General features: G+C 48.8%; 1 protein-coding gene and 1 long non-coding RNA gene across 2 annotated transcripts in view; one reads left to right on the top strand and one right to left on the bottom strand.

Annotated features, from left to right (window-relative positions):
- Positions 1–14,743, top strand: part of LOC133347477 (xylosyltransferase 1-like) — a 17,274-nt gene continuing 2,531 nt past the window's right edge. The window contains exons 1-10 of the mRNA XM_061559765.1: positions 1–815; positions 5,442–6,018; positions 7,611–7,834; positions 8,233–8,435; positions 10,195–10,275; positions 11,103–11,319; positions 11,976–12,152; positions 13,109–13,377; positions 13,760–13,952; positions 14,203–14,536. Coding sequence (XP_061415749.1) covers positions 558–815; positions 5,442–6,018; positions 7,611–7,834; positions 8,233–8,435; positions 10,195–10,275; positions 11,103–11,319; positions 11,976–12,152; positions 13,109–13,377; positions 13,760–13,952; positions 14,203–14,536 — 2,533 coding nt within the window. The 5' untranslated portion in view covers positions 1–557. The remainder of the gene's footprint in view (positions 816–5,441; positions 6,019–7,610; positions 7,835–8,232; positions 8,436–10,194; positions 10,276–11,102; positions 11,320–11,975; positions 12,153–13,108; positions 13,378–13,759; positions 13,953–14,202; positions 14,537–14,743) is intronic.
- LOC133347481 (uncharacterized) overlaps positions 7,652–14,743 on the bottom strand; it is a 19,842-nt gene continuing 12,750 nt past the window's right edge. Inside the window, exons 3-5 of the long non-coding RNA XR_009755722.1 lie at positions 9,726–9,855; positions 8,245–8,515; positions 7,652–7,774 (exon numbers count right to left, since the gene is read on the bottom strand). This is a non-coding gene — a long non-coding RNA (uncharacterized LOC133347481). The remainder of the gene's footprint in view (positions 7,775–8,244; positions 8,516–9,725; positions 9,856–14,743) is intronic.

Raw genomic sequence — 14,743 nt, forward strand, 5'->3', positions numbered from 1 at the left:
AGTTCCATTGGCTCACATCTGGCTGCCCTGGCGGCAGTTGAGGTGGAGCTGGGGAGGTCCCCAGCCTCGTGTGCAGGGCGCTCGCTGCTAACTCCCTGACGCCGGCTCATTCTGCCAAATTCGAAGAGAAGTTTTCCACGCTCGCTTTGACACCAGTTGCACAGTCTCAGAGCACCGGGATATTTATTTTAAAAAAAAACCCTAAAAAGATCCAACGCCTATAGCCCTTCACTTGCGTAAGAGACGCATCACCTGATGTTCTGTGGGGAGTCTCTTGTGTAATTTGTAAAGTGAAGTTGGAGGGCACTGCTGGGATTGTCACCTGCCATCAAGGCGAAAAACCGAGCCGCGTCAACATCTCAAACGAAGGATATCGCCTGGACCGCCAATCACTCCGCCTCGAGAAGTGAACTAAGTATTTCGTGACTCATCCTTCAACCGCTGTCGGGTTTTTTTTTTCTGCGTGCCCAAAGGACCACGACCACCGAGACAGCAACCTCGACATTTCATCGGCCAAATTCCCGCAGTGGCCGTGAGGCAGGAAGAAGACGTGAGAGATGATGGGTCACCTGTCCTCTCCGCCCTCGCCGTCCACCCCCCGAGGCCCCGTGGTGCGGCGCGTGGTGAAGCTGCTCAGGCGGTACCGCTCGGCGGCCGCCGTCACCCTGCTCATCCTCGTGGCGCAGAGCGTGGCCGTGTGGAGGTTCGGCAGCGTGCAGGAGCTGGGGCACCCGGAGCAGCCGTGGGGGGGCAGGGCCGGGCGGCGCAGTCGGGCACAGCTGCCCGACGCCGACGAGCTGCTTCCACGTAGCCACGTACGTGCGTGTGTGTGTCACTGTGTGTGTGTGTGTCACTGTGTGTGTGTCACTGTGTGTGTGTGTGTCACTGTGTGTGTGTGTCACTCTGTGTGTGTGTGTCAGTCTGTGTGTGTGTGTCACTGTGTGTGTGTGTCACTGTGTGTGTGTCACTCTGTGTGTGTGTCACTGTGTGTGTGTGTCACTCTGTGTGTGTGTCAGTGTCACTGTGTGTGTGTGTCACTGTGTGTGTGTGTCACTCTGTGTGTGTGTGTCAGTGTCACTGTGTGTGTGTGTCACTGTGTGTGTGTGTGTGTGTCACTGTGTGTGTGTCACTGTGTGTGTGTGTCACTGTGTGTGTGTCACTGTGTGTGTGTGTGTCACTGTGTGTGTGTCCTGTGTGTCACTGTGTGTGTCACTGTGTGTGTGTCACTGTGTGTGTGTGTCACTGTGTGTGTGTGTGTCACTGTGTGTGTGTGTCACTGTGTGTGTGTCACTGTGTGTGTGTGTCACTGTGTGTGTGTGTCACTGTGTGTCACTGTGTGTGTGTCACGGTGTGTGTGTGTCACTGTGTGTGTGTGTGTCACTGTGTGTGTGTGTGTCACTGTGTGTCACTGTGTGTGTGTCACTGTGTGTGTGTGTCACTGTGTGTGTGTCACTGTGTGTGTGTGTGTCACTGTGTGTGTGTGTCACTGTGTGTGTGTGTCACTGTGTGTGTGTCACTGTGTGTGTCACTGTGTGTGTGTCACTGTGTGTGTGTGTCACTGTGTGTGTGTCACTGTGTGTGTGTGTGTCACTGTGTGTGTGTGTCACTCTGTGTGTGTGTGTCACTGTGTGTGTGTGTGTCACTCTGTGTGTGTCACCGTGGGGAGCGGTGGTGTAGCGGTTAGCGCTAAGAATCCGGTGACCCGAGTTCGATTCCCGCTCACGGCCAACACCGGTGGCGATTTTCTGGGCCTCCTCTAGGTCGACTCAGCCTCAAATGAGTACCTGGTGCGATGTGTAAGCGTCGCCACTGGGGAGACAAAGGCGGACGGGCGTGGTGCCGGCCACCCACCCCCTCGTGTGCCATGCCGGCCTTCATAGGTCCTCCTCGCTAACAGCACTTGCCCCTAAACTCTGATAAGGCTATACGGGTGATCTTTGTCTTTGTGTGTCACGATATGCATGCCCAAAGTGGGGCTTGAACCCACGCGCCCTGAGGTTAAGAGTCTCGTGCTCTGAGCTCGCCGGGAACTGCTGTGATTGTCGCGCACTGCGAGTTCAATTCCCCGCTCACACAGCTGACGTCAGTGACGAGTGATATGTGAACCCCGTTGAGTGCCTCTCCGAGGTCGACTCAGCCTCAAACGAGTACCTGGTGCGCTGTACAATCAACACCAGCAGTGTGCAGACAAAGGCAGCCGGGTGTAGTCCTGGCCACAACGCCCCATTGTTGCGTAAACTGGCCCCAAGTGGTGCTCGTTAACAGGGCTTGCCCCAGCAGTCTGAATGACTACACGGGGGTCTTTGTGAGTGTGCGAAATAACTGGAAACTCCAGGAACAACTCAAATATTTAAGTGCCATTATTCCCACCCACCCCCCAACAAAGATTACTCACATTGTAAGATATACAAAATATATATAACCTGTTTTAAAAAAGTATTTCATACAAGGTAGAACAAATAGATGAACGTTGCAGTGAATGAGAAGGGAAACATTGTATCCTCTTGAGTGAAGTCGTTTTTTTTCTCCCCCTAATTGGGACCCCAGTGGAGGTAGTCCCGCGGCTCACGACCACATTAATCAGCGCAGAGAGGCGTGGGCAGGGGCCCCCACTGAGATCGAGGCTACAGTAGAGGCTCTCAATGGGGATGGGCGAGAGGTAGAAAAAACGTGACCAATCATCACTTTTTAGGTCGATAAAAAATGTTTTTTTTACCGCTCTTTGGGAAATCCGCAATGGTTGTGCCATTGAGAGTTTGCGTAGGTGTGTTGAACTTCTTTCGCACAGTACCTAGCTAAACTATGGCATATAGTGGACACCCTTTTATCTGAGCAGATGCGTGTAGCGTTTGCGGCAGATCCTATCACCTGTGTTCACCCACAAACAAACCTCCGGTTTTAATCGGGCCGCTAAGAGGATAATAGTGTAATGTAGCTCTCAGAGACACCGTCTTGTTCAGTTATCTGTATATTTATTGTGAATAAAGTCCGCCGACTCACTGATAATGAAACGAGTAACCGCGAGTTGACTATTTTCAGCTGGGTAACTTCTGTGACTCTACGCGACGCTCCCCATGAAGTCGGCTGGCTAGACAGGAGCGGACGCGTAGTAGTCACGGAGACAATATTAACTTTCGCCTTCCAAGACTACAAGGTGCCCGATCCAAGATGATGAAGACGACCCACTCCAAGATGACGGTGGCGGCGATGACAGTTTCTTGATTCTCCCACAGCAGCCCAGAGCCCCGTTTCACGCCGCCTTTTATCCACTCCCCGACCGGCCACGCCCCATTTCCCGAACACTCTCTCACCTCATCTGGGCCTGTCTGGGCCTGTCTCAATTATTATTTACGACCACTTAGGTGCCGTGCTTATCCTTACGCGACCCTGTCAGTGCCCGTCACGTCAATTAGTAACCACGGCCACGAGGAGCCGTACTGTCCTGACAATAGGACGAGTTGGCGCAACTTTATGGATTGCTCTTATCAGCACGAAGGGTCAGATAATACGATGGATCGTTCACCTCTTTTGGGTCATTACTCTCATCTGCGTAATGGCGTAGTTGAAGAAACGTTCAAATCAGTTCACATTGCAAACTTGTATTTTAACTAGCATTAGGGTTTTAGCAGCTGGCTGTCATTGCCTCGCCGAGAGAGACAGCTTGTATTTGAGAAACAAACCTCGCTGAACCAATGCCGTACAATTCACGCACTCTCCAAATTGCCGTGTGGCTGATGTGGTACGCGTTAAAAGACTTTCTATTTTTACGTGGAGGTTCAGGGTTAGGATTAGGGGTGTAGGGACAGGGTTAGGGTCAGGCCTGTCATCCTGGTCACTTAATCATCACGTTCGTAGTTCTGCCACACAGTCGAGATGAGGTGACAGCGACGGGCAGCTCGAACATGCACTTGCGACTTTGCGCGCTTGCACAAGAAGGCCTTAAAAGAGGTATTTTTTTGGGGTTAGATCGCGTAAATATAAATGGTGCCGTTAAACCCGGCACCACCCGTCTCGGTTCTGCCTCTGGCTTGTTGCCACCAAAAAATGTGACATTAACAATGAGCATCGAGAATTTTGTATGCAATGCGTTGTGCATGGGGTTAGAGTGGTGGTGCAGCAGTTAGCATACCATGCAAGCCGGGTTCAATTCCCGGGTATGGCTATTTTCAGTGGCGACTGATCTCTGAGCTGGTCTTGGGACCCACTTAACAAACACGCACATCGGGCAGTACAGAAAAATCTAGAGTTATACTGTACGTCTATGCTCCCACACCTATGTTCCCCGCCTTTGCCAACTTACACAGACCAGCGTGAAGTATGGTCAAATAACCCCCATGACCCAAACAAAGAGCTGTAGATTAAATATACTTGTTTACAATATCCAGTGTGTATATATTTTACACCCTATAATGTGGTCAAAATATAAATGTGGAAGTGCCACTATAAACCTACTCTTCCTGCAGCCCATGTTCAATGCCATTTCATTGCCGTCTGCAGAAACATCGTGGTGTAGGAATATGAACCGCTCTGATAAGTGCCGGTGTGGCGCGCCATCATAAACCCGCCCCATTTAGACCACTGATTTGTGCTGTGTATTGGGATTTTCAAGGTGGGGCATTGCATGGCTTAAGCTCGCTTTGAAAATCAGCGAATGAGTTAGCAATGGTGAGACTTGTAAGAGACACTGTTTATGGTGTTCCCATCTGCGCGGCATATCATGTATGTACGGTGTGTTATTCTTCTGTCGCACGGTACGTAGCCGACTGTGCTAATCAGAGGTGCGGCGGGGGGGGGGACTACTAAACACCAAAATCAGTTCTAAAGAAATTAGTTTTCAATCTAGATTTAAAAGTGGACAGCACCAGCGGCTTTCCTAATATCGAAAGGAAGAACGTTCCAGACGGCCGCAGACGCCTCGGAGCGTAGCGGTCCCCAACGAGACGCCGGCAAGCGATCCTATAACCCGCTCCCGCCACCACGCTGAGAGTAGCGTGGTCCGTGTCAACCGGGGGCCCGCCCAGGGGTCGTCTCCAATGTCGTCGATGGGTTTTTTCCGGCATATCGCTCCAGTACAGCACAGTGCTTTGGGCTTGCCAGAGGAGCCTGGCATCCCAGGATTCCACTTGCCAAATAGCTTTTTTTTGGGAGCGAAGGCAAACTTTGCTCAGTGTTTCCATTTCCTGCAGTTGGAATGCTCGCGAAGATGTATGTACGCATGTGTGTACGTTGGACTTCATTGGCACCATACGTTGCCAACCATGCTGATCAGAAATCGGGAAGATAGCGATTATAGAAATTTAAAAAAAATTACGTACAGAGTTGCATTGTATGGCACTAAGAACAGGATTCAGATATTAATGTGGAACACGTTAAACTTTACACTTTCATGAAAGTGTGCTGTTATCATGTTTTGTAACAGTTCAACAATTTTGTTTTTGTAGGACTACAACGCTTTGTATCTACCAAGTGAGCGTTTCAAGAGCAATATCAAAGAAAACGTTAAACAGTTAGACAACATGTCTTCGTTGGAGACAAAGTACTCCTCGTGGCAAAACCTGGGAAATGAGATTGCAGTGAAAAATGAAATTGAAAAGAAAATATTGTGGAACGCTAGAGCAGCAAACGGCATCGCGCGCAAGGGGAACATCTCGAGCAAGCTGTGGAGTCAGCACCATCAGAAAAGCCTTGGCAGCATACACGGCATCAAAGCTTCGAAATTTGTACAAAAGGATATCAAGACTCACGGCGGCTTGACGTCGAACAATATCAAGGCGGTAATGGTCGGCGGAAATTCGCTGCGACAAAACAGGGCTAAAACCAAGGCTTCAACTGAAGAGTCTCAGGCTCTCCCGCAGCCAATCTCCGCCACTCCGTGCAAGATCGTGGAAGCAGACGCCCTGTCGGCCATGTCCCGGGCACAGAGCCGTCAGTGCAAGGAGGAGCTGGCCGCTGTCGTCTGCCTCCACCAACAAGGACGCCTCATGCCCGAGGAGTTGCCGCGAACGTGTCCTCTTAAAGGTAGGCAAGAGAGGCTGCTGCACGCCACCGCTGCGCCTGCTGCCACTGCTGCGCCCGACTGGTCAAGGAGTCGTAGTGCCCTCCACCGTGGCAGCTCACTTGCCGCAGTTGGCTGCGCTGCCTCTGCAGCAAGAGGCACATGTAACATCTCGATCTGGCGCGGCCTGCTGTGACACGGCCAGGTGTGACGCAGTCAGGTGTGATGCGCACAGGTTTGATGAGGCCAGATTTTATGAGCACAGGTGTGATGAGGCCAGGTGGCAGGGCCAGGCGTGATGTGGCCAGGTGTGATGCCAGGTGTGACGCAGCCAGGTGACAGGGCCATGCGTGATGTGGCCAGGTGTGATGCCAGGTGTGATGCAGCCAGGTGTGATGCAGCCAGGTGACAGGGCCAGGTGTGATGAGGCCAGGTGACAGGGTCAGGTGTGATGAGGCCAGGTGTGACGTGGCCAAGTATGATGAGGCCTGGTGCGGTTCTAAGGTTCAATTTGGTGCATTTTCTCAAATTTTTCACTTTTTAGCGTCCACGGGTTTGTTTTATACCCAAACTTCTAAAGCTGTTCATATATCAACTCCATGCACAGTCGTAGTAGCAGCTGAAACAAAGCATTGACGGTGAAAAGTTTTAAATACAGTTCCGAAGCATAAGCCATGAGTCAACATTTTCGTTTTTTGCCCCGAGCCCCACATGTGACAAGTTGAGCGGACTTGTGTAAATACAGGACAGTGCTCTCGGCTGTGCCACATGTGAATGTTGCGTTCGTGCGGCAAGTCACCTAACCCCCGACGGACTGCCAACATGCCGTTTCACTCGTTGCGGTAGGCGTAGCTGTGAAAATAACTCGTGAAATGATAAATGGGCTCTCACGGCAATGCCACAAAAGCCCTCCGGATCGACGGATTGTTTTAATGCTGTTATGATAATAATCACAGCCACATGTAGCTAAGCCATTCCCCCCACCCCAATGTCACTTATTTGAAATATGAAATCCAGTGGGGCTCAGGAGGGTAACGCAAAATAGGAAACATCACCAGTTGGTTTCTTTTTAAATTAACTGTGTTACTGTTCATACGCGTACAAACCTCAGCGAGTAGAGTACTGCAATTTAGTTGGATTGTCTGTAGCGGTTAGATTCGCACCGGCTACATCGTTTATGAACGTTCGCGCTCTGAATGAGATGAGTTCATATTTGTTGAACGTCTCTTGGCTTTTCTTCGCTGTCTCTGTGCAGTCTTCATGGCTCTGTGTCTGTGTTGTCTTCACAGTTGTGCCTCTGTGTTGTCTTCATGGCTGTGTTATCTCTTGTGCACAGAGTGGGCCAGATGTCTTGGACCACCCTGTCATTCTCTAAAATTGAATATTTTTTTAAAGTAAGGTTTATTTAAAACATAAATGAATAATGCAAAGGAAAAAAATGTTAGGGGTCAATTAATTGGGGGTCACAAGACATCTGAACCACCCAGCACAATGTCCCCCTGTCTTCACGTCCGTGTCCGTGTGAAGTCCCCTATCTTCACCGCTCCGTCTCTGTGCGGTCTCCACGGCTGCGCGTGGTCTCTGTGCTGTCCCCCCGTCTGCGGTGTCCGTGTAGAGAAGAAGCCTGGGGTCAGCGTGCAGTGGCTGCAGGAGGAGGCGGCTCGCGCGGCGCTCCCGGCGAAGAGGACGAGGCCGGCAGCGGCGGGGGAGGCAGCCTCCTCATCTCCGGTCCGCGTCGCCTTCGTGCTCGCGGTGCACGGACGCGCCTCCCGGCAGCTGCTGCAGATGTTCCGCGCGATCTACCACGCGTCGCACTTCTACTACATCCACGTGGACAAGGCGAGCCGAGTGCCACTCTGGGGTGGTTTTTTGTTGTCTCTCTCTCTCACTCACAATGCACGGCCCCCTGTCCTCCGCGGTACAGAGACGAGTTGGTGACACTGCTGTGTTGGCAGCGTGGCGCACGAGCACAAATTACCGTGACAGACACTCTCAACACGCAACCGTCGCAAACGCTGTGTGGCATTACACACAGCGTTTTGGGGTAATGACCTTTCATCACAGCACAGCATCTATTTATTTATTTGCACATTTATGTGCTATAAATAAATGATTTCCTTTGAAGCGCGGTGGGTTTACGAATGGTGCAAAAGAAGTTCAACATTTGTACGTAAAAAAAATTACGTAAAATATATTTTTCCGTGAAACATAACGGGAGGTGTTACTGTTTGTTGCAGCGTTCGAATTACCTCTACAAGCAGGTGCTGGGACTTGCCCAGCGCTACGAGAACGTCCGCGTGACGTCCTGGCGCATGTCGACCATCTGGGGGGGCGCCAGCCTCCTCACCATGTACCTTCGCGCCATGTCTGATCTGATGGCCATGGACGACTGGCCGTGGGACTTTTTCATCAACCTCAGTGGCTCCGACTACCCGATTCGGTTCGTACGGCGCCGTGCGTCGTCTCGTTTTGAGCGGTACACGCGCACGCGCCTCTGTCCCGTGGTTGCGTAATGAAACTCTGAAATGTCAAGAGGCCAGCAAAAAGCCAGTTTTAAATCAATGGATTGATTTTTGTTTTTGATATGTAAAACACAGATGCTGAGCACAGGCCAAAAAAGCACAACATGTCAAGCGGCCAGCAATAAACAGCAAAGATAAGAGTGTAACACATTTCTTCATGTGAACAATGTACATTGATGCAGTAGTAGTAGTAGTAAACCTTGACGTGGTGGACCTCAATCTCACGTTACAAAGCGAATTACCAACCCGAGTTTAAATCGAGGCCAAGGCTCACAACATTCAGAGTTTGAGGTTCAAAAGCCTAATCCAAAACAGCCCCATTTAGGGGCCAACATTTGATTGTTAGATATCTTGGGGAAACCAGGGGAGCAGCCCACGTGGGACTTAATGTGTTGAGTCTGAGCCCAAGGGAGAATTTGAACCGTGTATGTTTTATTGTCCACTGGAGGCCATTGTTGTCCCGAGCGCAAGTTTTAGTTCACAGGATGCCGTAGACGCCAGCATTATTACGGCGCTCTGGCTATACCAGCACATTTGGGAGTCGTTTACTTTATACGGTGCACAGGGGACAGGGTTTTTTTGTTGATGCGTGATTACATATTTTTTTTATCAACTTGAGATTTGTATTTTTGTGAGCAGAACTACGGTTCGTGAAACATCTTCTCGGTGAGATCTTTCCTGATCGACGATTGTTTTAAAAGTTGAGTCTGAATCCCAGGTACACATCATTAATCTTTATAGTTATGGTGACAGTAAGGCTTGCCATTTGTTTATATACAGAAACTTGCCTGCAGTGTATTATGCTTGGTAAGGTATAGGTGCATTTACTTAGGTTGTTATGTCTATAATAGAGGTTTATGGGTTAGAGTGCGTAAATGTGAATGTGTTGTTAAACCCGCGTCCACCCGACACAGCCAATTAGTCAAGTTTGTCACGTAACCGAAACATGCCAATTCCTTACTAGTCCGGCACACCGGTGTGTTAGGGAGCAAACCCACAACATTTACGATTGTAAATATAAATGTTGTTACTAATTGGCTGTGTCGGGTGGTCTGTTTACTGCATTAAAATCCAGTGTGTAATGTATAACTGTAGAACGATCAGTGGATGGCTTTCATTGTTCTCCGAGTGGTTTGCCAATAGGAGTTTAACCTCTTAGTTGTATCGGACATAATTACATTTGAACAAAAGGGAATGGTGCCTCCTACCTAGTATGGCAGGCAGTCTCTTTTGACTTCTCATGAAGAGACTTGCATTCTCTTCTCCCACAGTTCAGTATGTCCACTCCTGTTGGCTGGCCACCAGTCTATGCCCGTTGTGGTCCATAGCTGAACAGGCCTATGAGGGTAAAATGTATCCATGTTACATCTCAGTCTGTAGACAGCACAACGCACTCTCGGCCTGTTGGCCAAATGCCCGAGCTTCAGCTCTCGTGTGTAAAAGGTGAGGCAACACAGTACAGTACAACAAAATACTATGACGAACTGTCTTGGTGGATTGTGGGAGAATGAACAGACATTGAGTAAGTGAAGGAGGCATTTGTAGCAGTGCTGAATGATGCGCATCAACCGTTGATTTGAAATCGTGTAAATATCAAATGTTATACATTGAATCAGTCTGCTTATGTTTTAAAATATGACGAATGTTTTATGCTGCTTTTTTTACATTTTTTTTTAGAAGCAATAATGAACTGGTCGCCTTCCTCACCAAATACAAAGACAAGAATTTCCTTAAATCTCATGGTCGAGAAACTGAAAAGTAAGTGTGTTGATGATCATTATTCATACAACTATTCCTTTGGTCAAACGCCTTACACTTCACATAGTAGAGTATATTGCATACCTGTCAACAGGTAAACCATACGGTTTACCCGTATTGCCCAATTTGGGCAAACAATTGTTTTTGTCTATTTGTTTGTGTTTCTCCCTTGTGATGGGACTTTGTAGGTAGGCACTGATAGGGGGTTGCCAGGTATGATCTTGTTTTGTACATATTAATTTAACTTTTTAAAATCTTTTTGTCATCTGTTGCCAAGACAAATTTGAATGGTCCCTTTGACTGAAGATTAGGTTTCTTCATAATGTGCAATATTGTGGATATTATAAACAAATCCGTTGAGTGATATACTGGATTGGCAGTGGTGCAAAAGCACAAATTACAAAAACACAACACGTAAGTGCTTGAGCCATGTACATAGCTGGTAATATGGAATAATTTCTTGTCATTAAATTTCATTGGTTGCAGATGATGTCATCAGAAAACCTAAGAAGGCCCAATTCTCTCTTAAGACATGTTGATGGATACTTTTTTGCAATGTAATTACGTAGCAATCTAGAGCTTACACTGGTTAATTGTAATGTCTGTACGTACTTTATTTTAATGACAGAGATGTAATGTGATATTGAAGTGTAGCTATACCTACATATTTATTAGCAGTGGCATATTTGTTTGATGTCCATTTTAGAGATGAAGTTTTGTAAATAAATGTTATGATTCATGTTGAAAGAATACAGCATGCTGAAAGAACACACATACACTCTCAGTGGCTAGGTACGGACATGTAAACTTGCTGATTTGCTCCACAGGTTCATTAAAAAACAGGGCCTGAACAAAGTGTTCCACGAATGCGATGAACACATGTGGCGCGTAGGAGAACGCAAAATGCCGGCAGGGATTGCCATCGATGGCGGCTCGGACTGGTTTGCGGTCACCCGCCAATTTGTGTCCTACATCATTCACTCCAAATCCCGCCTGGTGTCTCAGCTCAAACAGTTCTACGCTTTCGCCCTGTTACCAGCAGAGGTAATGCACGATCACGTCGACAGCATATTACATTTCGTGCACGTACTCCTTTTAAGACATTTGTTATTTAATTCGAGGTATCAATGGCACGGTGACTTGCGCCCTCCTCTGTGTGGTTATTTTGCGAGAGACCAGTGGTTCTCAAAGTGACCAGCAGTGGTCCGCGACAGTCCTCCAGGTGATTCGCGGGGCTGTGATGCAAATGCAGGTTGATCCGGACAATAATGACAATGTCTATACGTTTTGTTTCCAACATTAATTAACATTTCACTTATGACATTTAATTAAAAAATAAAGTTAAGTAGGCAACCCTGATTAAACTGCCCTAAACCCTAAGATCTAAATGTCTCCCCTAAAAAAAACCTCATAGCTGCGTTAAAAAAGAAAATGTGTTTATGTTCCAGTAATATGAATCATTTTGTCTTACTGGCATTGAAAGAGAGAAGCGAATGCGTTTTGTCACCAGGGGTCGGTGGGCTGGGTGGTCCGCGGAAATGTTTGCATCGGCTGAACGGAGCGGTTCGCGGGCCAAAAAAGTTTGAGAAACACCGTGCGTGCTATACACGAACAACAGCTCTGTTGAATAAACGTTATTTGTTGGCTGTAGTGCGAGCCAATGATACGACGACCACCGTGATTTATGTTGCCGTTTGCAGTCGTTCTTCCACACCTTGCTGGTGAACAGCGAGCATTGTGCCACACTGGTTGACAACAACCTGCGCATGACCAACTGGAATAGAAAGTTGGGCTGCAAGTGCCAGTACAAGCACATCGTGGACTGGTGTGGCTGTTCCCCAAACGATTTCAAGATCCACGACTTGCCAAGATTCCAGGTACGTGCCATTCAATTTAGACGGAGGCTTTTGATGTCCCGTGCTCACAAAGATAAGGATTTTGAATCTCTCGTACCACCTAAATAATCGAAGCTGCATCTCAAAGTATTTTTTCCCCACACCTTCGATCGGCACGGTTGGCTACGTACGATGCGAAATAAGTACTACGTACATACATCTTCCACGTGCTTGAAGAGGGACACGTGGCTCGGAAACGGAAAGCTATTGTAGAAATTCAGCGAGCCGGCATTGTCCTGGTCTGCCCAGCGGCAAGTTTAAGCACCGCGTCCCCGTGATGTCGACCCCCTTCATTCTGATGCAGTGCCAATGTGGTGACGTCTTTCGAGTGAGCTATGGTAGCAAAGCTTGACCATTACTTTACTTTTTTATATCCAAATAACGAAGCTTTTGTCAGAGCCCAGGGCTTGCAGCCCAGGTGTGTATCTGAGAATTGAGAGCAGTTTTATGGGTTGCAGCTTCCTTTAAAATCACAAAGTGTGTGCTATTACTTTTCCACAATTTTTTTTAATGTGCTTCTAAAGGTACATGCACTCTAAGCATGCAGAGAAAGCAGTGCTGTGCTGCCATCTAGATTAAAGTAGTAAATTTTAGTCTTAATTCGCAGACACATTTCTCCATCACATTTTTGTTTTGGCTGAAAGTGAATTAATACGTAGAGGGCTGCAGAGCTTTGGCAATTGTTGGCGTGGGCTCATCGCTTGGCTGCCTTCCAGCTCGTCTCTGGTTCCGAAGCGATTGTGAGATTAAATTCGCACGAACTACGACACGATTTAGCACTAAACATCATTATTTTTTATTACATCAGCAATCAACATTGGTCTATTCTCTTGTCAAATGTGTCACGCGTTTTTAACTCTTAAGCGATTCGTCTAATTACTTGATGAATATTAAGCTTGTGCACCGTCTCTTTCCTTTCCTTTTGTTTGCATTCGCAGCAACTTACACGCCCGACATTTTTTGCCCGTAAATTTGAGGCAGTGGTGAGCCAAGGGGTGCTCACGGGTTTGGACGCGGCTCTGTTCGGAGGGCCGCCGCTGCCGAGCGGACCGTCTCTGCAGGCCTACTGGGAAAATGCGTACGATGAGAGGACGGACTCGTCGGCATCGCTCGGCGACGCCGCCCTCACGATCTACCAGGGCCTCTTCCGCCTCGGCGTCGCTCAAAACGCGCACCAAACACCACGGTCCGGCAGCAGCCTGTGCAGGTGAGATCATTCTCGTCGTCGTCGTCGGCAGCCACGCTGGATGAGGGCCGCCACGGGGTCATCGGCATCCCTCACGGTCCCGCAATGCCGCAATGTCGCAATGTCCGTCTGGCTTGCGCACGTGAGGCGATCCCATTGCTCCTTCTCCACGATGGTCACTCTGTCGGCCATAGGAGATTTAGTGTGTGGAATTTCCGCTAGATTCTCAGGGCCACCAACCTCTATGAGCACGGGCAATAGCTGCTTTGAATACGTTTACATACACTTACACTCTTCGTACTATTGAGTTCTTATTAATAAATAATAATGTGATGACAAAATTTTATGTTTTACTTCAAGATGTATTTATTTCCTCTTGTTTTCACTGCTCTTGTGTCCGCAGCTACGAGCCAGTGGGGCATCCCACAGCTGCCCACGTTTACTTCTCAGCCGACCGATTCCAGGGTATCTTGGTGCAGCAGAGAGCGTCACACTCAGCCTCCCGCCACGAGGAAGTTCTGGAAACCTGGGCGTACCCAAGCAACCACTACAAAGTGTACAACTCCACTCTGTTACCCCGGCTGCAGAAGATGGAGGTGAAAATACACTCACTACCAAGGCTAAAAACTCGACACATTTGTCAATAGCACTGTAGCCTTTAAAGGGAAATATATTTTAGGTGACGTTTTGGGCAATGATCCTTCTTCATGTGCTACGCAGAAGGGGCCATTATTGACGATGGTGTGATGGTGGAAAGCCTGCAAACTGATTCTGAGATGGGGGGGACTTGCACCACCGTCACGAGCTAGTTTGAGTGGGAAATTACTCATACGTTGTTTTCCGCAGGTGGGGACAGACTGGGACCCCAAGGAAAGGGTTTTCAGAAACTTCGGGGGGCTGCTGGGCCCGTGGGAGCAGCCCGTGGCCGTGCAGCACTGGGTGCCGGGGGCTAACGTCACCGTGACGGTGGTGTGGCTGGACCCCGCCGGCGTGATCGCCGCTTCGTACGACGCTCCCGTGCGCGGGGACCTGCTCGTGACCCTGTACCGACCCCCGCTGCGGCTGCCTCTCCGACCAGGGGCCTGGTCCGTCCGCCTGCTCGTTCGCTGGCGCCCCGTGGCGGAGGTGTCGTTCATGGTTTGCCCGTTGGCTTTCTTGGACGGGCAACCGATGACGAAAGGTGAGGTATTTCGTCCGTTAGTTTTTATCACTTATTTTTAACTACGCCTTTTTTTATTACGGTTGTTTAACAAAGGTGAGCCTCGCCGAGTCTCGCGACTTTGTCTCAGGAGGGTCTCGCTAAATGTTTACTGGAGGGGGCCATGATTGAAAACGAATTTCTTTAGCACTGCTTTTTGTGTTTAGTTCGTTGTCCTTCCGCCGCACC

This window comes from Lethenteron reissneri, chromosome 26 (genome assembly GCF_015708825.2).
Source record: "Lethenteron reissneri isolate LAM-NWPU_2019-01 chromosome 26, ASM1570882v1, whole genome shotgun sequence".
NCBI lineage: Eukaryota > Metazoa > Chordata > Hyperoartia > Petromyzontiformes > Petromyzontidae > Lethenteron > Lethenteron reissneri.